Source organism: Papaver somniferum, unplaced genomic scaffold, assembly GCF_003573695.1.
Source record: "Papaver somniferum cultivar HN1 unplaced genomic scaffold, ASM357369v1 unplaced-scaffold_70, whole genome shotgun sequence".
Lineage (NCBI taxonomy): Eukaryota > Viridiplantae > Streptophyta > Magnoliopsida > Ranunculales > Papaveraceae > Papaver > Papaver somniferum.
Genome location: NW_020649860.1, coordinates 3,869,739 through 3,894,420, shown reverse-complemented (window position 1 = coordinate 3,894,420; position 24,682 = coordinate 3,869,739). Strand labels below are relative to the sequence as shown.

Below are 24,682 nucleotides of genomic sequence, written 5' to 3'. Positions count from 1 at the left end.
GCTACTTCGCCATTATTGCAAGGTGTTCAATTAGCTAAATGTTTTATTATTTTTCTTTAAGACCAGACTTTTCTTGCTTTAAAATAAATTCTTCATTTACTTTAGGACAGACCTGCGCGTCGAGGATTAGTTTCATTTTAAAGGTTTTACAAAACTTCACATTACCAATTTTATTTAATTTACTTCTTATATTTAAGGATTATCATCAATGTGCTCCACATAATAACCCGATTTCCATATATTAGCTTGACGGTCTGAGTATGTAAAGTGGTCCATGAGTATGCCACATTTGGGATTTTAGGGCGGCCGACCTAAAATTCGAAGTGGGGATGTTACAACTAGGGATGTGTCGAAGTGGGGATGTTACAACTAGGGATGTGTCGCTTGTGCTCGGATGGGGGAGTATGCTGGGGATTATGCCAGATACTGCTCTCATAGGAGACAAGGAACGTCTACATTATACCGAGGCCTTTTCAACATATTTGGCTCCAGAGTTGGCAGATTACTCTGTAGTTAAGCGTGCTCGGGCGGGAGTAATTCAGGGATGGGTGACCTCCCGTGAAGTTTCTGCTGGATTACCGCAGCGATGCCTGTTGAAAACCCCACACTGCCGGATATCCACAGTGGATAAGTGGGGACAGTATCGGTGGAGGGACGGGTCATTACAAATGGTATCAGAGCCGACGACGGTTCGCCTGCCGAGGGTGAGAAGGTACGCTGGACGGGGTTGGTCCAGGTGCTTCTTATGAGGGGCAGGGAATGTCGGAGATCTGGGCTTGTACATATATTCTTGAGCCGAGGACGACTCCGATTTAAGGTGGTGGTATTGTAATACCCCGATATTCGGCAGTGGTTGGCCAAATGGAATATAAGTAATGGTTTGTCCTTTCATACACCGAGGCTTGATGGATTCGCTTGACTAAGTTGTGGGGAAAAACTTCTCAGTTAAGCGTGCTCGGCCGGGAGTAGCACAGGATGGGTGACCTCTCGGGAAGCTGCTGCTGGATGCCCGCAGTAGTGCCGCTAAAAATCCCACACTGCTGGATAACCGCAGTGGGTAAGTGGGAACAATATCGATGTTAGTTGGGATACAACTATGAGTCGTTTCCTTGTGCTCGGGTGGGGAAGTATGCTGGGGGATTATGCCAGATACTGCTCTCATAGGAGACAAGGAACGTCTACATTATACCGAGGCCTTTTCAACACATTTGGATCCAGAATTGGCAGAAAACTTTGCAGTTAAGCGTGCTCGGGCGGGAGTAATCCAGGGATAGGTGACCTCCAGGGAAGTTTCTGCTGGAAAACCCCACACTGCCAATAACTAGGGTGTATAAAACTAGTACACATGTGGATAAAAAACTCTGTAAGCTTGCGTTAAAAACTAGAGTGTACACACTAGTGCACCTTGTTCTGTCTCATGAATATATGGCATATTTTGTGGGTGGATTTTCTGTAATTTGTAGATGTGCATAATTGTACCATTTTCATGTCTTATTGATATATGGCATATTTATTGGTATAAATGTTGGATTTGTTAGGTTTTTGTTATATATTTGTATATAGTTGTAAGACATTGTCTCGTCTCATGAGTAGATTGCCTGTTTTGTGGGTATGTATGTTAGGTTTTCAGAATTTTTGTAGACGTACATAGTTATACACTATTGTTTGTCTCATGAATTTATTGCCTGTTGAGGTATAAACCAACAACGTTTAACGTCTTCATTTCATATCGATTGATTAAATTAAGATGTTAGTTGTTAGATTTGTGTTTTTCTTTTACAAAAATTTGATAAAACTTTTTTGGATTTTGGTTTCAAAGATAGCTTGTTATGTGTTTAGGTACTTTTCGAGAGAGCTTAAGAAAATGGAGAAGAACAATGGAAACGTATAGTGAATCGACGATTTTCTGGATTTTAATAGCATGCATGCTATGTGTTAGGTTTTAATAGCATGCTTGTTAGATATTTTTTTATTTTTCTAAAAAAAAAATGGTGCTTAGGTGCATCAGTTTGAACACCATATACAACTCGAATAGTCCACCTAAGCACCATTTTTTTTTATAAAGAGTAAACTAAGATTTTTTTAAAATGAAAATTATATAGTCATATGGGTATTTTTTTTGTAGATCTCGGAAAGTGCTTTGCGAATATATAAAGTTTCTGAATTTTGGATAAACGGTTCAAAAGATGAATTGGTTTTTAATTATTTTTATATTATTTAAAGTTGTTGGCATCATCCTGAATCACTTTGGACTAAGTTGTAAATATTTGGACTAAATTGTAAATCATGAAGGTTATTTATGTATTTTCCATATTTTAAATAGCTTTTGGACTATTCTGTACCTAGTTATCTCGGCCTGGACTAAATTGTACTTTTTAACGCGTTTTTGGATTAAATCGTATTTTTCCCGTATAGTTCTCACTAGGATCAGTTACGGCATGAATCCATACACGAAACTGTTTTCAACATAACTTTTACATACAGTGGCCGAATTCAGTGATTTTTGGCTCGTTTTAACGTAAAAACAAGAGCTACATATATATGATCAGTAGATATCAACATAATAAACTCAAAATTACCGTTTCTATCAAAAGCTCAAATATAGATAGAGAAAATAAATCTCCCTAAAGATGTTAATTAGTCATATAATAACCGAGAGATCATGTGCTCAGTTTGACATGCTTCCTCACCCTTCATAATATTGAGCACAATGGTGAGCATGCACAATTCAACACAACTAGGTTGTGTTGAGTTTATCCTTGTCTTGTTCGTCATGAGTGACTAAGACAGAATCCTTGTCTTGATCCTTGACTTCTTGCTTGGTTTGTTTTCTCTTGTTTTTCTTCTTTGACTTGTGATGAAGAGTGTCATTATCACAACGTTTACTAGTACAAGAGATTTCATACATGATGTCTTTCTTTAGTCTTTCAAGAAAACTCTTGTAATTATTGCCACCAACAATTAAAAGTTGCGAGTCATTCTTGTGACTAACTTTTGGTCCCTTCTTGCCTATGGAATACATTGGGACCCATTTAGAGTTGGGTTTCGCATGAGCAGCTTTCTCCTTCATACCATTAGGATCATTGTCCTTTTGGATATTTTGCGAAATAACCTTTCTCCAATTTGGAACATCAGATCTTGTCTTTGCATTTACAAAGTCATCTCTATTTCTATAATCGGGTCTTTTATGAGATGACCTTGTCGAACGATAGGTAAAATTTGAACTATCATTATAATAATTCTTTTGCCTAAACTTAGGACAATAACGATCTGAGTTCCTTTGGGGAGCAATCTTAGCCAATTCGTTTGATACACAAGAAAGTGTATTTTCTAATTTACGAATCTTGCATCCCCATTCCACATGCCCTTTATTACCACAATAACAACAATGCTTAGTAACATACGAAGTATGAGTTTTAATGTTACCTTTGTGTTTATACGCTTGCATTGGTGCTCGACGAGTTTTCTTCTTCTTATCGTTGTTCAACATTGTTTTCTTGACATTAACAGAAGTGCTCTGTTTGATTGCTGCACTTGAAGAGTCTGGTTGAACATGATTCTTAGGCTTGACTTGTTTTACCTCTTTACAAGAAAAAGGAGCATCTTTTACATCAGTGGAAGCCTCTGGTTTAGAAGAATTTGCAGCTTTGACAAATTTTACCTCTTTGTTATTATTTGAAGCATCTATTCCCTTATAGCCCAATCCTCGTGTATCACGATGATTTCTACTTGCTTCTAACATTGAGGTTAAATTGTTTGAGATATCATTGAACTTTTTCAGGTTCAAATTTTCTTCTTCCAACATCTTGATTTTATCAAGAGCACCAGTTAGATCATCCTCAAGGTGTTTTTCTCGTGAGAGATATACACCTTCTTTCTCTTCAAAACTCTTTTGTTGAGAGTTAATCCTTACATCAGATTCAGCGAGTTTCTCTTCCAACAAATGAATTTTTTCTAGAGCAGCATCACGCTTCCTTTTTAACAGCTCTGTTTGAGAGAGACTAGCGTTTGCTTTTTCTTCAAGACCCTGTATTTGTTGAGAAGTATCTTCCCTAAACTTTTTGTGATTTTGATGAATCCTTTCGCATTCAATAGTAATTGCTTTAAAATCATCCCGATTTTTCTCAATTACTTTTTTTGTAAGTAGCAATTGCCCACAAACAGATTCTGAGGGTGGTTCAATAACCTCTTGCGTTACGTTAACTGAGTCTTTCTTTAGTTTTCGCTCTCGCTTAACTCTACTTTGACTCATGTCTTATAGGTTGGATCGCACCAAACACAGATTGTTAGATCTTTTCGTGTTTGCCTGCGCTGATACCAATTGAAAAGACGAGGGTACCCAAATATATCTCAATTTTAAACTTTTCCACCTATAAGTCCTTTCTCCGAAAGTGATTGTCTATGGACTGAGTTGAGACAATACAACAAATAGGTTTACACTTTGTGTGATCGTCTATGGATACGAGATCGAGACAATACGACAACAAGATAACTTGTGTGATTGACTATGGATACAAGATCGAGACAATACAACAACGAAGTATGATTACTTGATAATAGGTTCGAACTTAACCAAACACTATAGGATTTCTATCAAGTAATTAGGAATTAACGTTTGTGTATTTTACTTCTAATTATAATAAAAACAATTAGAATTGCGGAAATAGAAAAGTAAAAGACACAACAATATTTTGTTAACGAGGAAACTGCAAATGCAGAAAAACCCCGGGACCTTGTCCAGAATTGAATACTCTTAGAATTAAACTGCTATACAAAATCAAACCAACTTCGTATAGTTGAGACCAAGCAACTAAACCTATAGTTAACCTAGTTTCCTCAGTATCCCTGCGCCTCCAACTTGTAATAAGTCACGCACTTGGAACAATTCCTTTGGTTCATATTCCAAATAGTAAAGGAACAACAAATCTATTCGGTAACAACTCTTTTCAAATAACGTGATATGAGTTTGACAAAAGGCTCTTCCGTTTATCCCAATAAACTCCTTTATCAGGTTTTTAGATCAATCTATTCAACAACTACCAAAGTAATTGTTTAGACTATGCAATCAATACTATTAATCACAAATAAATGTATTGATGCCGATTTACTCAACTAATCAATCTAATTTATCAAAAGATAAACCGATTATAGTTGGATCCCCATCCGATCAAGTTTTGTGCACACCAAAGATTATGAACTCAAATAAGAAATCTTCTTTGTCTTCAAATCTTCTTAGATCTTCAGTAAACACCTGCACACAAATAGCTTGAATCTCTTGTGATCAATCACACACAGTACGGAGTTAACGATGGATTATCACAAGACGTCTTTATATCTACAAACAGTCTAAAGATCCCCGTCGATACTTCGATCTATTTTGAGTGAATCTTATATCACAAGAGAAGATTCTCAAGCATAAACAAACTAATCAAATCAATCGAAAGCTAATAATAAAATGCAATTATCTAGTTTCCCACCAACGGTACTCGTAGAGCTTTTCAATCCCAATGAAGTCTTTAAAACTAGCGGTCGTAAGAGATTTCGCCTAATTAGGTTATTTTCCTCTTCGAATAGACGGCTCCACCAGTAACAACACAACAAGGTAGTTTTGCTGGCTCTGAGGATTAGTTTGCTCAAAATGCAAACTTCAATATTTATAGACTAGAGAAGTTTGGACACCAAGGAATTTCCAAAACCGCATATTCTCAAAGATATGCAATAAAGCCAAAATCGATTTTCATAATTCCTGGAAATGCACTATCCAAATATTGATCGAAATCTCAGTAGAAAATCTCCAATTAGTAAATTCACATCACCAATTTTTATTTTCTAAAGATATGCATTTAATTGCTGGAAATTAAAAGCATATACAAACTAAAAACCTTAATTAAAAATTTCTCAATTTATTTCGATCCGGGATTCTCCTTTAGTTATTAAGGAATATCTTTTAACAATAAAAGATAAAAATTACTGCACATGTTCAAAGTATGTCGACATCTTTACTTTGTAAATCCTTTTTCATATTTACAATCTTGGAACCGATTTGCCACACTTCCAAATGAGTTTAGAATTGGTCCATCTGACTTCCAAGAACTATGTGATTGTGTTAGGGCATTGCTCGGTCGAACTCGCATGCGTTGCTATCTCAAGCATGTTTGTCAAGTTTAGTTGTCAAAACTATATGTCTTGATTTTCATACTACTTATAGCTAAGTCTCGGTTTAGGACAGTTCAGTGTAGTTGAGCTCCAGACTCCATGGCGATCTTCTTACGAAGACGAAGAACTACTCAAGGAACCAGTGGAACTTCATCCGACTAAAAGGTATGTGGAGACTTAAACTTATCTATCACTCAAAAGTCTATCTACCCTATCTCCTACTCTTGAGACAAAGTCGAATAAGTATGATAGTTTTCATACATACACATTTGCTATTTCGAGCCGAGTTTACTCGCCTATGTTTTTCTCGAAATATGTGTTGGTAAGCTTTTGCTTTAACCACTTTTCATCTTTACCCGTGACGAAAGTCATGATGACGTTTCAATCTTGAAAATAGCTTTGAATAACGACTATTATAACATTATAGAAGAATGTTTCAATGATTACGTAACCAACCATGGATATAAGTGCTCATATGGTTCAACTAGTTCTTATGAGTCATTTGAACTAGTTGTGAAGAAGATGAATACAGTTAATATGAAAGTGCTCATATGGATAACCATTGGTTAACTATTTGTGAACCAACTAAGTGTACACATTTAGGTACGGTTACTCAAACCTAAATGAAATACATTTCATTTGTGTGCGACAAGCTAAGTTTCGATCTAACGGTTGAAATATATTAGCTTGGTTAAATCAGGTTTTTCATCTAACGGTGAATATTAAATGCTTTGTTACCAAGGTAACTTGGATTGCAAACCCTGATTTGAAAACTATATAAAGGAGACGTCTAGCAACTGGAAAAACTAATCCCAACACCTCTTGTGTGATACTAGTTGGTTTTGCTAGAGTCGATTCTCCTTTAACCTTAGGTTTCTTCTCGATACCCTGTAGGTTAACGACTGAAAGACTTCATTGGGATTTTGAAGCCAGACGAAACTACTTCTCTTGTAGTTGAGCGATCTGATCTTGTCATTTTCTATCGTACGAGTTCAATTGAATAATTGGATTGAGATTATATCTCTGATAGGGCAAGATAAAAAGAAATCACAAACATCTTCGTCTCATCGTTTGTGATTCCGCAATATCTAGTTTCGCTACCATACAATTTATATTATTGTGAGGTGATTGATAATTCTAGGTTGTTCTTCGGGAATATAAGTCCGGGTTATCGATTGGTTCCTGTACACCTTGATTTTATCAAAAGACGGAAAAAAACTCATAGGTTTATCTGTGGGAGACAGATTGACTATTATCGTAGACTTTTCTGTGTGATACAGATTTGTTTATTAAAGTCTTCGACTTTGGGTCGTAGCAATCTTGGTTGTGGGTGAGATCAGTTAAGGGAATCAAATGCGTAGTATCCTGCTGGTATCAGAGACGTAAGGAACTCAACTGTACATTGAATCAGTGTGATATTGATTAGGGTTCAACTACAGTCCAGATCGAAGTTAGTTTGTAGTAGTCTAGTGTCTGTAGCGGCTTAATACAGTGTGGAGTTCAATCTGGACTAGGTCCCGGGTTTTTATGCATTTGCGGTTTCCTCGTTAACAAAATTTCTGGTGTCTATGTTATTTCTATTCCGCATCATATTTTGTTATGTAATTGAAATATCACAGGTTGTGCGTTAAGATCAATCAATTAGAATATCCAACCTTTGATTTTTGATTTAAATTGATTGACACTTGGATATTGGTCTTTGGTACTATCCAAGTTATCTCTCTAGTATTTGATAAAGACTCGCAGATTTCTATTTGCTTGAGTATAGATCAAATCGAGAGAGATTGAGATATTAACTCTTTGATATACTTTTATCTAGATTGAGTCTGACTGTCTAGTTGATTCTCTAGAAAGTATATTGGAGTTAGTCCATACAGATTGCTAGTCGAAATATTGGGTGAGGTTGTTAGACCCCCGCCTTTTCAATCGGTGTCAGAACAGGCAAACACGTTCAAGACCTCAAAAGTCTGTGTTTGTAGCGATCTGACTCTATGGACGGTAGTGATATCTCTGTCTTCGCAAAACCAGATCAGGATCCTCTTGATGACGATAAGAGTTCTGAGACCTCCAAGAATTCTATCATATCTTCCCCTCTGTCAGAAACTGATGTCAACTGGGAAAATCGCCTAAATGAACAATTGGATGAACTTTCAGATGAAAGTGACTCAGACGAGGGACCAAGTATTGATGAAGAAGTCTCACAATATATTATACTCTTTGACAATATCATAAAACAAAAGGGATCAACTGCCTACCTGACAGAATATTTGTTTCCTCTCTGACGTGAAAATAGGAAACTAAAAAAACTCTTTAACGGATATGATAGTGGTTATAAGCTTTTACAATCAATCCTTAAATATCGTGATGAAAAATTCCATTCAAAGGTTGGTGAATGTGAAAAACTTCATAAGAGTTTATTTGTGCTGAGAGAGAGACTTGTTGAATCTGAGGCAAAGTATGACTCTCAACAGATCTACTATAACGACAGAGAATGCCTTTTTCTTGCCAAAGAAAAACAGTTGAAGAATGACCTATCTACAGCTGTTAACAAGATAAAATCACTAGAAGAGAATCTGAAAAGATTCAACACTAGTTCTACAAAATTATCTTCCATGTAAAGAACATCGTGATACACGTGGTCTGGGATATAAAGGAATAGACGCTCCAAGCACTGGAAAGATCAATTTTGTATGTGCTAGTGATAACTCACTATGTGAAAATTCATCCATTACAGCTGATGTTTATGTAAAGAAAGATTTCCATTCTTCAAAAACAGGGCATAACAGAACCGTTAAAAACGTTACGTTTAACTGCTACTATTGTGGAAACAAAGGTCATGTTGAACGGAAATGCCGTTTTCGGATAAGGAATGAAAAACTTCATAACATTCTTATATGGATGTCGAAAGAAGTAATCAAACCTGTTTCTCTCCGTACTGAGAACATTTGTGCCTCAAATTCAAAAGAGCACTGTGATAAGTCCTCTCTTAGTTATGTGTATGATACTAACTCTTTCTACAATTTTAGAGGAAAGAAAGTCATATGGGCAACTAAGTTGGTTGATGTTCCAGTAAAGAGAAAAAGACGCCAAAAGAAGAAGGATGGTTCAATCAAGGAAGAAATATCGTCCATTGGAAAGGATCAAACTGCTTCTAAAGCATCGGGCTATGATTATATGCACATCAATAATCATGCATCTGATCTAAGGACCAGTATAAACAATCTCAAGCGGAAAATCAAAAAAATTATGGAAGAAAGCATCCTCAGGTATGTCTTGTCCTCCGTGTAATAATTCTTTTGAAAGTAATTCCGCTATTTCTCCCTGTATTCCACAGAAGGAAAACGATGACTTGCTACATGCTCAGATTATAACCTAACCAGCTTTAAGTGTGCATTCTCATATCAACCTTAGGAGAATGCACATAGAGTTCAAGATACAACTTGTCTTGACAAAAAAATGGTTGTTGTAATACTCGCCTGATTCTTTAGAAATGAATCCTTCTATGAATTTTTTTTTGGTATTCCTTTCATAATAAAGCTTAGTTGATCTTTCTAAACTCTTGAGAAAATCATGTCTTGTTTTAAAAATTCCTTGACAAAGCCTTTTTTATTCAAGGCTCCTTTGCTTAGACGGTTTAGAACCTGGTTCATAACCGTAAACGTTTGCGTACCTGGCCCATTACCGATTATTAAACGAGTAACCCTAGGGTTCCACTATATGTGTCTTAAACATGTATATATATATATCATAAAATTCTTCATTGATATCTTTTTCTCGAAATATGTGTTGGTAAGCTTTCGCTTAAACCACTTTTCATCTTTACCCGTGACGAAAGTCTTGATGACGTTTCAATCTTGAAAATAGCTTTGATGACGATAATTGTGAATAACGATTGTTATAACATTATAGAAGAATGTTTCAATGATTGAAATGTAGAGTTGAGATTACATAACCAACCATGGATATAAGCATATATAGAGTGTTCGCACATTAGTGTATAAATCCATGTGCCGGAAACCAAGTGTGTGCATATGTGTGCATATGGTATTGGTGAAGGAGACAAGTTGAGTACGCGTACCCGTACGCATACCAGCGGAAGTTTTTGAACCGAAAATTTCTGCTGAGTTTGTAAGTTTGCAAACTGTAAAACCAGTCACCTTGGGTACGCATACCCGTACGCGTACCCACGAAAGTTTTCGATCCGAAAATTTCTACTGAGTTTGTAAACTCAAATCTGGTAGCTATGATACACGTACCCGTACGCGTACCCAAGCTGGTTATATTTCTCAAATCGGTAGTTTCATGAACTTAAACAATAAATCAATAAGGAATGCAATCTTTCCAAACCGTGGCTATATTGTTCATGAATTGATTCAAATGAATCAAACCGATTTTGTTTCAATTGTGTCTATGAATAAAGACCTATGCAATTGAACAACTCTTCAACTAGTTCTTATGAGTCATTTGAACTAGTTGTGAAGAAGATGAATACGGTTAATATGAAAGTGCTCATATGGATAACCATTGGTTAACTATTTATGAACCAACTAAGTGTATACGTTTAGGTACGTTTACTCAAACCTAAATGAAATACATTTCATTTGTGTGCGACAAGCTAAGTTTCGATCGAACGGTTGAAAGATATTAGCTTGGTTAAATCAGGTTTTTTATCTAACGGTGAATATTAAATGCTTTGTTACCAAGGTAACTTGGATTGCAAATCTTGATTTAAAAACTATATAAAGGAGACTTCTAGCAACTGGAAAAACTAATCCCCACACCTCTTGTGTGATACTAGTTGGTTTTGCTAGAGTCGATTCTCCTTTAGCGTTAGGTTTCTTCTCGAGACCCTGTAGGTTAACGACTGAAAGACTTCATTGGGATTTTGAAGCCAGACGAAACTACTTCTCTTGTAGTTGAGCGATCTGATCTTGTCATTTTCTATCGTACGAGTTCAATTGAATAATTGGATTGAGATTATATCTCCGATAGGGCAAGATAAAAAGAAATCACAAACATCTTCGTCTCATCGTTTGTGATTCCGCAATATCTAGTTTCGCTACCATACGATTTAAATTATTGTGAGGTGATTGATAATTCTAGGTTGTTCTTCGGGAATATAAGTCCGGGTTATCGATTGGTTCCTGTTCACCTTGATTTTATCAAAAGACGGAACAAAACTCATAGGTTTATCTGTGGGAGACAGATTTATCTATTATTGTAGACTTTTATGTGTGATACAGATTTGTTTATTAAAGTCTTCGACTTTGGGTCGTAGCAACTCTTGGTTGTGGGTGAGATAAACTAAGGGAATCAAGTGCGTAGTATCCTGCTGGGATCCGAGACGTAAAGAGCGCAACTGTACCTTGCATCAGTGTGATATTGATTAGGGTTCAACTACAGTCCAGACCGAAGTTAGTTTGTAGTAGGATAGTGTCTGTAGCGGCTTAATACAGTGTGGTGTTCAATCTGGACTAGGTCCCGGGGTTTTTCTGCATTTGCGGTTTCCTCGTTAACTAAATTTCCGGTGTCTGTGTTATTTCTATTCCGCATTATATTTTGTTATCTTGGTGGGTTCAACCGAGCTATGCTCTAACAAGTTTAATCTTTTCTAAGGTTTTCTCGAGATTTATCTCCGATAGGTAAGATATAAGAAGTGATAACAATAGTTTCTTCATCTCAGACTCTTGTGATTCCGCAATAATATTTTCTGTATATATCAGTTGGGTTATTGTGAGGTGACTAATTAATATTTCTAGCCTACTCTTCGGGAGTATAAGGACGGATTATTAGTTGTGTTTCATGTTCACCTTGATCTTTATCTTAAGACGGAAACCAAAAATAGAATAGACTTATCTGTGGGAGACAGATTTGTTTATAAGTCTTTGACTTTGGGTCGTAACAACTTCTAGGCTGTAAAGGACATCAGTTAGGGCAATCAAGTGCGCAGAGTCTTACGAGATTCAAGAGCCGTAAGGAACGCCACTGTACCTTAATCGATGTGAGACTTGGTTAGGGCTCAACTACATTTCAGTCCGAAGTTAACTTGTAGTAGGCTAGAGTCTGTAACGGCTTAATACAGTGTGGTGTTCAAGTCTGGACTAGGTCCCGGGGTTTTTCTGCGTTTGCGGTTTCCTCGTTAACAAAATTTCCGGTGTTTGTATTATTTCTTTTCCGCATTATATTTTCTTTATATAATTGAAATATCACAGGTTGTGCGTTTTTTAATCACAGTTGATAAATCCAACCTTGTTTGTTGGATAAAACTTGATTGACACTCGGATATTGGTCTTTGGTACCATCCGAGTTATTCTCAGCTTCACAGATTCCTATCTGTTTGATTTACCGATTGTGCTGAAAAAGAGATAAAGCTTTTTGATACTCCCTCTGTCCCAAATTAGATGAGCTAGTTGTAGTTTGCACAATTTTTAAGGAAAGGAGAAAAGGGGAGTATATTTAAGTACTTTTTACAAGTATACCCTTATGGATAATAACTAGTAAAACTTAGAAATGATTTATCTCTTAAACTATATCACGGTTTTTCGTAAACTTTATACCGTTGAAAAGCATTTTAAAACACCTATGTAACGAATATAAACATGGCTATAAAATTATACTTATTTCTTATAGTAACAATAATCAATTAAGAGGGTAGTTTGAGAAATATTCTCTTGATTAGTGATATAGCTCATCTATTTATGGGACAAAATTTAAAACCAACTAGCTCATCTAATTTGGGACGGAGGGAGTGTCTTTCTTGATTGAGACTCATTAAGTTGGTACTCTCGGAATTATATTGGAGTTTAGTCCATACGATTTCCGAACGAAAAAGTTGGGTGTGGTTGTTGTACCACCGCGTTTTCAAGTTTCCATATTTCTAATGTTCTTACGGAAACTAAGTTTATGTCTATCTAAGCTAAGAAATGCATCCTTGCTATAATGGGGTTAATTTTACTTGGTTTTGTCTTAGCTATATGTGAAAAATACTATAACCCCAATCTGTCTTAATATGATTTGTAAATATACTATTTACATTACGAGTTTGTTATTGCTAAAGTCACTATCTGTTTAGTTCCTTGACTAATTGGCTCCTCGTCTTCGCATAAGGATGCTCCCAAAATTAGGCACTCTAAGATCAGGAATATTGTAGTAAACCATGCTCATTTTCCTCCACCATCTCACCCTCTAAGTTTAACAACTTATTGATGAGAGAGATTTTTTGATCTTTTTTTTTAATAAGTAAACCAGGGATTAAACCTGGAAGTCACAGAACATGAAAAAACAGATTACTTAGCCCTGACTGCAAATCACTCTCACACCGGACCAAGGATCGAATCTCTAGTAACCGAATCTCAGTTGACAGAATCACACACAACAAAATCCCAAAGAACCAGTAACCATAACGGTAACACCCGCTTGTATCCGGGCGGGTTTGAATCGGTGAAACATGATCCACAACCCTTGAAGAACAATTTTTTTTAAATACTCTGAAGACTGCAGCTAGAAGAAGGTTGCAATGAAACTCTATCAACTGGAAAACAATGAACTCGCCGGATAAATCGTCGGAACTCCTGTACCTGCCGGAGAAAATCAAAACCAAACTTGGAGCCGCTGTCAAACAGATCGTGACCCAAACTTAAGAACCCGATTACATAGATGAACACATGATCCACAAGAGAAAGTAACAGAGCAGGCCAAATAAACATAAAGTTAAACCTAAAAGCCGAGGAAGTTACTGATGCCGATATTTGAAGGTAGATGAGAGCTGAAGTTGATGGTACGCTTTGATTTCTTCTCTTAAACAGATCACAACCCAAGCTTACATAGACAACAAGAGATCCTAACAAGAAAAACCAAAATCGCATAGAACAAACCCTAAAAAAAACATAAACGAAAACAAATACAAAAGGAATAAAAATTACATCACTAATTAAAGGAAAACCAGCCCTATCAAACGAGAGAAATGGCTGCTCAGATCTGCTCCAGAGGAGCCGACCTGAGCAGGAGGCGGCAAGGGAAGAATGGTTTTTCATTTAGGAAGAAGAAAAGGAGGAAAGAGAGTCTTTCACAATATAAAATACCTTTTGCACAGCAGCACTGCCATATAAAAATCCAAATGTATCAACTATATTTATTATATGCACAGTCAGAAATGGCAATGCTTGTTAACATTTATCTCTTATCACACATGATTCATTTGTTGAAATGCAAAAATATGATCAGGCCATGTTTGGACTTAATACTCTAAAGGGCCATGTCAGTTGTTTTTCTCTTTCTTGTCTCAATTGTTCATTGACATCGAAATAATCGTTTCCAACTTGATCACACTTCTGTTGCCTGTAGAATATTCACGTCTATCTTTTCCTTTGAATGCAGCATGGTTCATTAGAAGAAAATACGAAGTCACTGCAAATGTAAACCAATATAATTAATGATTTAATAAATATAAGCAACTCTACTCATTCCATAGGTGGAAGGATAAAAAAATTTCTTCTTGCAATAAAACCACCCAAAGATAAACGATGCGTCACAAATAATAATTGTAAGAGGGTTGCTTTCTTGAAGAGAGCTATATTGGGTATATTTTAACTATATAAACTATATAAAATGGATAACTATAGTTTTTGACCTAGGGGTCTATTTTAAGTGGATAATGAAACTGAATTAGTATCTTTTTAGATAATAAAACAAAATTAATATGTTCTTAACTCGTGAAAATGTCAACCCAACCTCCTTCGAATATTGAATTGGCTTAACATATATTAGATGTGCTAAAAACTAGACCCAAAACACATAGAGATATTTATGAAGAATCCTGGGAATGAAAATATTTGTTTAGTTTCCACTTATTAAAAAATTGAAGCATTCGTTGAGAATAGACGAAGATAGGTTTTTTTACTGTCATGGCGCAAGTTCCCGTTAAATTGTACATTCACTATGAGATTAGGCGAAAATAGGTTTTTTTACTGTCATGGCGCAAGTTCTCATCAAAGGGTGGAGTTGTGGCTCAGGTTGCTCGTGTGGAGGGTATTTTTGTAGTGGGAATGAATTACTCGACCAGATTTTGAGAGTAATAAATTCTCTGGAGAACATTTCTCAGACTGATATAGAAGCCTTTTTTCTGGTTCCCACGACTGAATGCGTTCTCCCCGTGTCTTTTGTCTAGTGCTCAAATTTATATGGTAAACCAACCAAGATAGTTAAACTTCCAAGATGTGACTATTGAATTGTGTTCTGTTTGGTGTCATGCTCACGGCTCCGAATTGAAAATGACAATGTTAGTAGGATCCCTCTTGTCATGTCATCATCGACAACCATTTCTCAAGATTTAACAGAACAGACATATTTTTCTTAGTTTCCAAATTCAAAACAATACAAAGTTTAATGTAGGAATTATTGTTTAGTCCAATTTTTCATGACCCCGTTAATGAATAGTCCACCCGTGAAAAACATTTACTCCCTAGTCCAAAAACATGTTTTTGGACTAGATTATTTACTCTCCAGTCCAAAAACTTCGTGGAGATTATAAAGTGTATTTTCTAAATACCTAAAACACCCTTCCAGGTCTAATTAGTATCAATACATGTAAATGTTACTAGTAGTATGTTACTACATACTAGTAATATCAATACGGTGATACTACATATTAATATGTACTATACTAGTAGTAACAAAATTATCTTACTAATTTGTTACCAGTAAATTAGGTAACTACTTTACTATACTAGTAGTAACTAGTATACTATATACTAGTATACTAGTAGTATACTATATACAAGTATACTAGTAACTAGTACTAGTAGTAACATGTAGTATCAATATATAACATACTACATATCAATATATAACATACTACATATTAATATGTAGTATCAATACATCACAGGTATCAATATATAACGTACTACATATTAATATGTAGTATCAATATATAACATATTACTACTAGTACTAGTTACTAGTAATATACTACATATTACTACTAGTATACTAGTTACTACATATTACTACTAGTATACTACATATTACTACTAGTATAATATGTAGTATACTAGTTATTACTATACTACTAGTATACTAGTTACTACATATTACTAATAGTTATTACATACTACATATGTAGTAACATATATATGTATAATGTATTAATATTGGAGCTGCACAAGACCCGGTCCATTTTACCTGTACCGGTCCGAAACCGAAAGAACCGAAGTTGAACCGAACCGGACCCGAAGTTACCGGTACATGTACCGGTTCTGAAAGTTGACACCCGGAGTAGGCCGGTACAGGTACTGGTTCTTTGGGTAGTCCCGGCCTGTACCGGACCTAAAGTCCCGGTAAATTAAAGTCGTTGATATTTTCTATGATATTAGATCATAGCCGTTCCTCCTAGGTTTAGTCTATCTACTATCTTCGACTTCAGTTCGAGCCAATTTCATTTTATTCTTTTCTTTCTCTGTCTGAAAGAGAACAGCGGCAGTCTCACTTAGGGTTTTCACTCAATCTCCACAGATCATCAAATCTCTTTGTTCATAGGTATCAATTTTCACTCCCCCACAGATTCAAGGTTAGTCCTGGTTTGAATCTCAATTTTGGTTCTCTTTGTTTACATAATCTGGTGATTAGAAAATTTAGAAATTTTCTTTGCTTTTTTTTTTCCTACTGAATCTCTATAAAGTGATAGATCTTTTCTGGGTTTCTTATGGTTTCTATAATTACGTAGTTTGAATGAAAGAATTAACAAGGATGATGAAACCCTAACTGAATCTTGGGTTCTTGTTTAGTCATGAATGCTTTGTGATCTTATTGGGTTTTAGTAATATAGAGTATGAATCAATTGGAGTTTTAAGATTGATTGGATTGTTGCTTGTTAGTGTACTATTTACGGAATTTAGGATTTGTAATTTGTTTGCTCTGTATATTTATATTTAGTTGATATGGAATTTGATATGGAATTATGAATGAATGAAATGAATTTTGCTTGAATTTGGATTTCCTTTGTTGTTTCTGTTGTTTAGATGTCTTGTTTTTATCTCTATATTTAGTTGCAGTCTTGCAGAGGGTCTCTTTTGTTTTGTTTTGTTTTGTTTTGTTATTAGTACTAGTAGAGAATAGTGAAGAATATCTCTCTTGCATTTTAATTTTCTTATTTCTGTTTTGGATGAATTGTTATTGCAAGTAATTCACTCTTGTTCTGCACCTTTCACTCTTGTAAGGAACTAGTGCTCGAAGTCTAAAAGGTTAATATACTGCATATAATGTTCTTTACTTCTCTTGCAGGCCTTTGAGGTGCTAAATGGGGAAGCGCAAAGCACCAGATGATTCCAGTAATAACATTGCTGTTAGTGTAAGACCAAAAGAAATTGTTCCTACACCAAGTTCAACTCAAACTCCAAATACAACTGAAGTTGGATCATCCTCTCAAGCTGCATCTAACACAGATGGAACTGAACCTACGCCAACAAGTACCAAAAAGAAGCATGGTAAAGTGAGATCTAAAGTTTGGTTGGAGATGACCAGGATAAGTGACGTTCAAGATGAATGTCATCATTGCAAGGGATTGTATGCTGCTGAAAATGACGTACATGGAACTTCTGGATTACATAAGCATTTGAAGAGATGCCTTAAAAATCCAAACAGGAAGGTAGAGAAAGACAAGGGACAACAAACTCTGTTGATGCCACCCCAAAAACCAGGTGAAGATAGTAAACTTGTTGCTCATTCTTACAGCTATGAAAAGTTAAGAAGGGCTCTTGTTGAGTGGATAATCAGGGATGAAATAGCTTTTAGAGCAGTAGAAGGGTCAGGTTTTGTGGCAATGATGCATGTGGTAGAGCCTAGATTCAAGGTTCCAGGGCGTATGACAATTTATAGGGATGTATTGAAGATGTATGTGGAAGAGAAGAATAGCCTAAAAACTTATTTCTTGACATCTAAGCAGAGGGTATCTTTGACAACGGACACATGGACATCACCAAATAATTATAACTATATTTGTGTAACCGTTCATTATGTTGATCAGAACTGGAATCTACAAAAGAGAATACTCATGTTCTGCCAAGTTGAAGGTCATACTGGTAATGCAATCGGTTAGAAGCTGTTGGATTGTTTGAAGGATTGGGGTCTACAAGATGTATTTGGTGTCACTCTAGGAAATGTCAGCGCAAACAAAGTGGATATTGAGCATTTGAAGAATGTTGTCATTAAATGGACAGGATCACCAATTAGAGCCAAATATTTACATGTAAGTCCATGTTACGTTCTATCATGTTCTGCATTCCGTGTTACATTCTTATCATGTTCTGCACTTGTTATTCATGTAATGTCTTGCTTTAGAAAAAATGCACTGAAATCATGTTTAGTTTGAGTTTCTCAGTTTTAGTTTGTTGTCAACTGAGCTACTGGAATATAGATATAAATGCTGACAGTTTCATGAACATAGCTTCTCTGAGTATCTTTTTGTGTTGCATTTTTAAGCATTGAATTTGACAGTATCCTTTTTGTTTTGTTCTCTCTAGGTGAGGTGTGCAGCCCATGTTCTTTCTCTTGTCATAAAAGATGCAGTAAGGCTCTTTAATGTATCAGTTAGAAGAATAAGGTCAGTTGTAAAATACGTTCTTAGTTCTCCTTCTAGGCACGCAAAATTTAAACAATGTGCTTCCCTATCAAAGGTAGATTGTAAGAAGTCTCTGATTTTAGATGTGTATACTAGATGGAATAACACTTACTTGATGTTAGATGCTGCTGAAAAATATGAATTTTTTTTGCAATGTTAGCACAGATTGATAAGGACTTTCAACAGAGGTTTATCTTTGAGCAAGAAAAAGAATCTGTTTTACCTACTGATGCTGATATTGAAGAAGCTATAGCTAGTAATGTTGTCATAGAAGACGTGTTTGAGGATATGGAAGAATAGGAAGAGGTTGAGGATATGGAAGAAGAGGTTGAGGAGTTGGATCCAACAAGCAAGAACAAGGCAAAGCAGAATAAGAAGAAAAAGATTCCTCGTCAACATGATCCTTATCAAGAAGATTGGAAATATGCTAGAGGTCTTGTGAAGTGTCTAAAGGTATTCTTCGATGCTACTGTCAACTTTTCTGCATCTATACAAGTCACTACTCATATGTTCTTATGGCAATTTTTACTCATCAATGAACAATTAGTAGAATTTAGAAACAATGTAGCATCAGATCCTTTTATTTCTCGTATGTCTCGTCTAATGTGTGCTAAGTACCATAAGTATTGGGGTGTGTATGAATCAATGAATTCTGTAATGTTTATTGCTCATCTGTTAGATCCAAGAGAGAAACAAAAGGGTTTGGAATTTACTCTTAATGGTTTGTATGAGAATAATACATGGGAGGTTCAAAGAGTTATGAGAAATGTGAAATTAGAATTTGAGGAACTCTTTGAAGATTATAAGTCTTTGTATTCAGTTCATGAGGAGGGGTCAAGTAGTGATGCTCATACTGTTGCCAATCCAGTTAGTGTGCAATCTGTTGGTCTGTTTGCTAGAATTCAATCAAGGAGGAAACAACATTGGGACACCCCAAGTTGTGTTGAAGAGGCAAGAACGACTGAGCTCGACAGGTATTTGACAGATGTGACTGAAGGTGGAATGCGTAAAATAGGTCAACCTGACCAATTTGACATATTGGCTTGGTGGCAGGATAATGCAAGCAGGTATAAGATACTTTCATACATGGAAAGAGATATATTAGCCATGCATGTGTCTTCAGTGGTCTCTGAATCATCTTTTAGCACCGGGAAGCGCGTGCTGACTCCATGAAGAGCTTCTATGTCTACAAGGACAGTCGAAGCATTACTCTGTACACAAAGCTTTCTTCAAAATCCCATTGCTCTTGATCTTCTATGTGACTATATACCTGATGATGTTGTTGAAGATGAGGCAGGTAATATATTAGGTTTTTTTCTATTTAATAGAACTTACTTTTCAAGTTTTCTTGTATTGCTTGCTTACTTTCTTGTTTTACTTTTTTGTTCCATGTTGCAGCCATATGGAATTCTCTGCTAAAAGAAGCTTGATGTAAACTCCATGTCAGTGCAGCCAGTGCCATTGTTCGAGAAGTCCCCAATCCTTTGCAAGGATTGCATTTCATTTCTTGTCGCAGACTTATGGAAATGTTGTTTTTAGTACTATGTTTTAATGTTGAACTTTGAACTTAAAGTGTGATGCACTGATACTGTGATGTTTTAAACCTTTGTTATTTTGAACTTTGTAATGTTGAACTTAGTCTTAGACTCTTAGGTTGTTACTTTACTGTCATACATACTATATTACTGTGTGTTTCAAAATTCAGGTAAAAAACCGGTACCGGAGTGGAACCGGACCAGTCTTACCGGGACAGGTACAAGTACAGGTACTCAAATTGAAGAACCGGTCAACTTCGTGTACAGGTACCGGTTCCAACAGAAAACCGGACTGTACCGGCTCATGTGCAGCTCTAATTAATATAGATAATATTATATGTTAGGGTTAGTAGAGTAATTTTACTCTTTTCAAAACTTTTTTGAACTAGCGAGTAAATATATTTTCCCGCTGGACTAGCCATTAATCTGGGTCGGGTTTACCTGATTAAACAAGAAAGTTCTCAAGTTTAATAGGACAGTACACAATAGGCATAATATCATGCTTCAAAAAATAAATAAATAGGTACAATGTTAAAATGGAAGGAGCAGAAAGGTCGTGTTCCCCTGTTTCTTAGATTCCAGAGCTCCAACTCGGAAGGAGATATGCATCTTCGCATTTAGAGTACCATTTGGAGATGAGAACAAAAAAACTAACAGGTGAGCACCCATTGTAACTCGGGTGCAAGAAAAACTGGATCTATTTCCTATTCCTACTCCGTAATGTCCATTGCTTTACAGCTAAGGATTAACTTAAGCTGCATAAAAACCAAAAAAGAAGACTCAAAAAATTGAACATGAAAAATATTGCATTCATTACATATATCTTTGTATCTAACCATAGAAAGTCTCCACAACTGTAATCAACAGGTTCATCATATAACGTAGTACATAGAATTATTTTCTTTCAGTGTTACTACCTCCGTATCTAAAACCAACAGATTCCTCATGTTTTCTAGGCATCAAAAGCGATTATACAATAATACCTAACCACCAAACAGGTTCTGAAGCGAAATGAGTCAACATATAGAATAGAACTAATATTTGATCAATCAACCTGACCTTCTATAGATCGAATAAGCCACAGCAATGGTAGCCACAGCACTTACAACAGCAAGACCAGCATAAACCTCATTCTGTTCGAATTCACCATTCATCCATGCTGACAACCTTTCCTGACAACTGGTCTTGACACCTTCAGCTGCTTTCTTCACATTTGTGGTATCTTCGACGTTTCCGTCTTTGCAACAAGAAACTCCATTGGGACCTTGACAACAGCTTCCTGCATCCTTCACCATATCCCCACCTTCAGCGCTTGCTTGAGATTCCTCTTTCTCACCTTTCTCCAAGATGGTTCCATTTGCAAAAGCTGTACCACCATTTTCCAGAAGCTTCTCTTCAGCTACTTTCTGGCTATCTTCAGTAGGGAAAGCCAACATTTGACCTCTGTAATTAAAATAGATAACCATCCCAACAATATGAACTTTTGCAAGAATTAAGACAACCGAAGGTAACAAATTTCCAGGTTTTCATAGTACAAACACACCCTATCACATAAGATAAATGTGTATTGAAACTACAAAGCCCAAACGAAAAACACCACCAGCACTTCTTTTTGTTGTTCCTATCCTCTATATGTACATACTCATCAAGCATAAATAATACGGGGAGGGCAGCGAGGCTTTGTTCAATTATTTAAAATGGAGGAAACAAAACATGCTATAGTCCAAACCATCTCAAGCTCTACTGTTTACCTGCCACAACTGAAGTGCTATACTAATAAAGTATAAAACAATGTTTCCTGTTTTAATTTGTCAGCATCCATAACAAAAAAAGACTTCCGAAGTTAAGACTGCCATGTAAATAATAACAACAAAGATAACCTGTTTGGATTATTTATATTTGCACCTACTTCCATATATAAGTAGTTCCAACATTAAAATCTGAACTCAGCCATAAACTACAGATAATTTATAAGGTAAAGAATATAATGCTGAACTAGGCACAAGAGTACACGAAAATCAAACCTCCATAGCTTTTCGATGACATCTCCCTTCCCAATATGTTGATCAAGCATAGCAGGAACATCCTCAGGAGTAGCATATCCATACCTGCAAGAAAAATGAAAACAACAGTTATGCATTAATAACAAGCCATGTCCACAAAGAAATACTTGACTGGTAAATCAGATTAGCCATAAAACACAAATAGAAAAGCAAAACTGAATAATAAATAATTTACCAATGTCCAGTAACTTCTCCTGTTGAATTGCAACTAAAAATGATCAAGTTCCCTGCATACTTATGTCCACCAACATGGGAACATGGGCCAACAAAGACTTGATCCTTCATCCCCCTCGATTCAATCTCCTCTTTAAATTTCTCAATAAGTTCTGGCCCACAAACACCACATCTCTTGTCTCGACTACCATGCGAACACACAAACACATACGAACCCTCTAATCGTTCCACTGTTCCAGAAACCCAGTCCTTGCCATTGACCAGCACATCTTCAACAAACTTATCCGCATCATTGCTTGTCAAACCCCTAACACAAAAGAAAACACACAATCTCAGAAAATGATACATTACTGTTAGCCAATATGTCACAACTTACTATAAGTCTACCTAACAATTTATGGAATAAACACAACATAAATACAACTAAACTTCAACCTGTACCAACTTCAGTTATGAACAAAATTTACTCAAATCTGATCATAGCTGGATGTTAATAATAGTTAATAATAGCTGGATGTTTATAATAGCTGGATGTTAATAATAGTTAATACACCATACACAATTTATTAAAAAAGATATCAGACTAGTTCAAATCTTATAGAGAGTTAGAGACACAAATTCTTCTATTAAACTTCAAAAGCTATATATGGTAAAAATATATGCATTAAATCTCAGACTAGACATTATTGCAAAGATAAACATAGAAATTCATTTACATGCAGAAGTCACTACTTATAACTTACTTCTACTAGATTAATCATTTCAGGCAGCACAAAAATCAAATGAAACAGAAATGATTTGAAGCAAGAAAAGTTTAAAACTATACCTGTACTTGACCATTTCAGGGAAAAGAAACACATCCCCATCAGAAGACTCAGTTCCGTAAGGTCCTTCACAAATCGTCATCCGTGTCTACCAAATCAAAATAAAAAAAAAAAATTAGATTAAAACACCAAAATCTAAATAAAAAATTAGATCAAAACATCACAAATCGTCATCCGAGTCTACACAAACCTTGATAGTAGTCTTTTCAGCATGAGATTTCAAAGCAGCGGCTAAAAATCCAGGAAGAGAATCTTTGTCAGCTTTTTCAATAATCGGTTCCCAATTTTCAACATTCTTATAAACAAGAAACATATGGCGATGATAAGGATCTACTGTATTAGAAATATTGAGACTAAACATCTCAGGTCTCTGAAATCCAAACTCTTCCGCTTCAGTTTTCTTTAAAGATTCAACAACATCATCTATAACAGTGCTGCTTCCGTTGTTGTTGATTTCTTCAGCAGAAGGTACAGAAAGTGGATCAATAGTTGATGAAGAAATATCTTCAGCGTTGATTTCAGTAGCCATGGCTGAAGTTAGGGTTGTTAGAAATGGGGAAGAAGAAGAACAAATCGCTCTGAAATGAGTTCTAAAAGTAATGATAAATTTTGACATTCTTTAATTGTGAGGGGTAAACTTTATATATACAGAGAGAGGAAATGACAAATGGGGAAAAAGGAATGGCCCGATATGGCCCGAGAAAATTTTGGGTGCTGAGGTGGAGAATATCTGTGGTGGGTGCGTATTGCGCTTCGGATTCTGAGATGATCCCACGTAGAGAATGTTACACATTTCGAGGAGGAAAATATCTTTCTTTTTGGTTGGACTTGTTGAGAAAGAAAATGAGTTTTGAGAAGGACAACTCGTGGACACCGCCTGCCATTGGAGTGATAAAAATAAATTTTGATGCTGGTTGTAAGGATGGTCAGAGTGCTACTGCTGTTGTGGCCAGAGATAGTGATAAAGCGTTTGCTGGTTGCACTTGCACTCATCTTCAAGTTGATAATCCAGTTGAAGCAGAAGCTTTGAGCTTCCTCTATGGGGTTCCATTTGCTATCAACAATCAGTTCAGGCATTGTGTAATTGAGGGGGATGCTCAGGCAGTCCTGGAAGCCATTAGGGACCCAAGCAAGTTGCCGCATTGGAATATCAGACCAATTCTGGGGGATATTGTTAGTTTAACCAGAAATTTCTCAAGTATTACGTTTATCAAGCGAGAGGAAATGACGCAGCTCATTCCCTAGCTCAGTTTTCCCCTGTCAACAAAATGTCTAAGTGTTGGCTCTCTTCTCCTCCTCCATGTATCTTAGATG

General features: G+C 36.1%; 1 protein-coding gene across 2 annotated transcripts; it reads right to left on the bottom strand.

Moving 5' to 3' along the window:
• Window positions 1-20,722: 20,722 nt before the first annotated feature.
• LOC113344017 (altered inheritance of mitochondria protein 32-like) lies at window positions 20,723-23,987 on the bottom strand. Of its 2 annotated transcripts, XM_026588089.1 has the most exons (6): window positions 23,559-23,987; window positions 23,371-23,456; window positions 22,546-22,851; window positions 22,332-22,415; window positions 21,367-21,750; window positions 20,723-21,062 (listed from the first exon to the last, which is right to left on the bottom strand). In XM_026588089.1, the coding sequence occupies exons 1-6, from the start codon at window positions 23,982-23,984 to the stop codon at window positions 21,053-21,055; spliced, it is 1,296 nt and encodes a 431-aa protein (XP_026443874.1). In that variant the 5' UTR covers window positions 23,985-23,987; the 3' UTR covers window positions 20,723-21,052. The 2 variants fall into 2 exon arrangements, with proteins under 2 accessions (XP_026443874.1, XP_026443873.1); XM_026588088.1 differs by lacking the exon at window positions 20,723-21,062 and having other exon boundaries at window positions 21,096-21,750.
• Between the last annotated feature and the right edge of the window lie 695 nt (window positions 23,988-24,682).

Excerpts from the sequence above, each read along its gene's own strand:
- LOC113344017 (XM_026588089.1), bottom strand. The coding sequence starts at position 23,984 with ATGTCAAAATTTATCATTACTTTTAGAACTCATTTCAGAGCGATTTGT. Across the intron at positions 23,457-23,558 it reads CTGAAAAGACTACTATCAAG|ACACGGATGACGATTTGTGA; the intron begins GTTTGTGTAGAC and ends TTGATTTGGTAG. Across the intron at positions 21,751-22,331 it reads GTCATCGAAAAGCTATGGAG|AGGTCAAATGTTGGCTTTCC; the intron begins GTTTGATTTTCG and ends TTTTAATTACAG.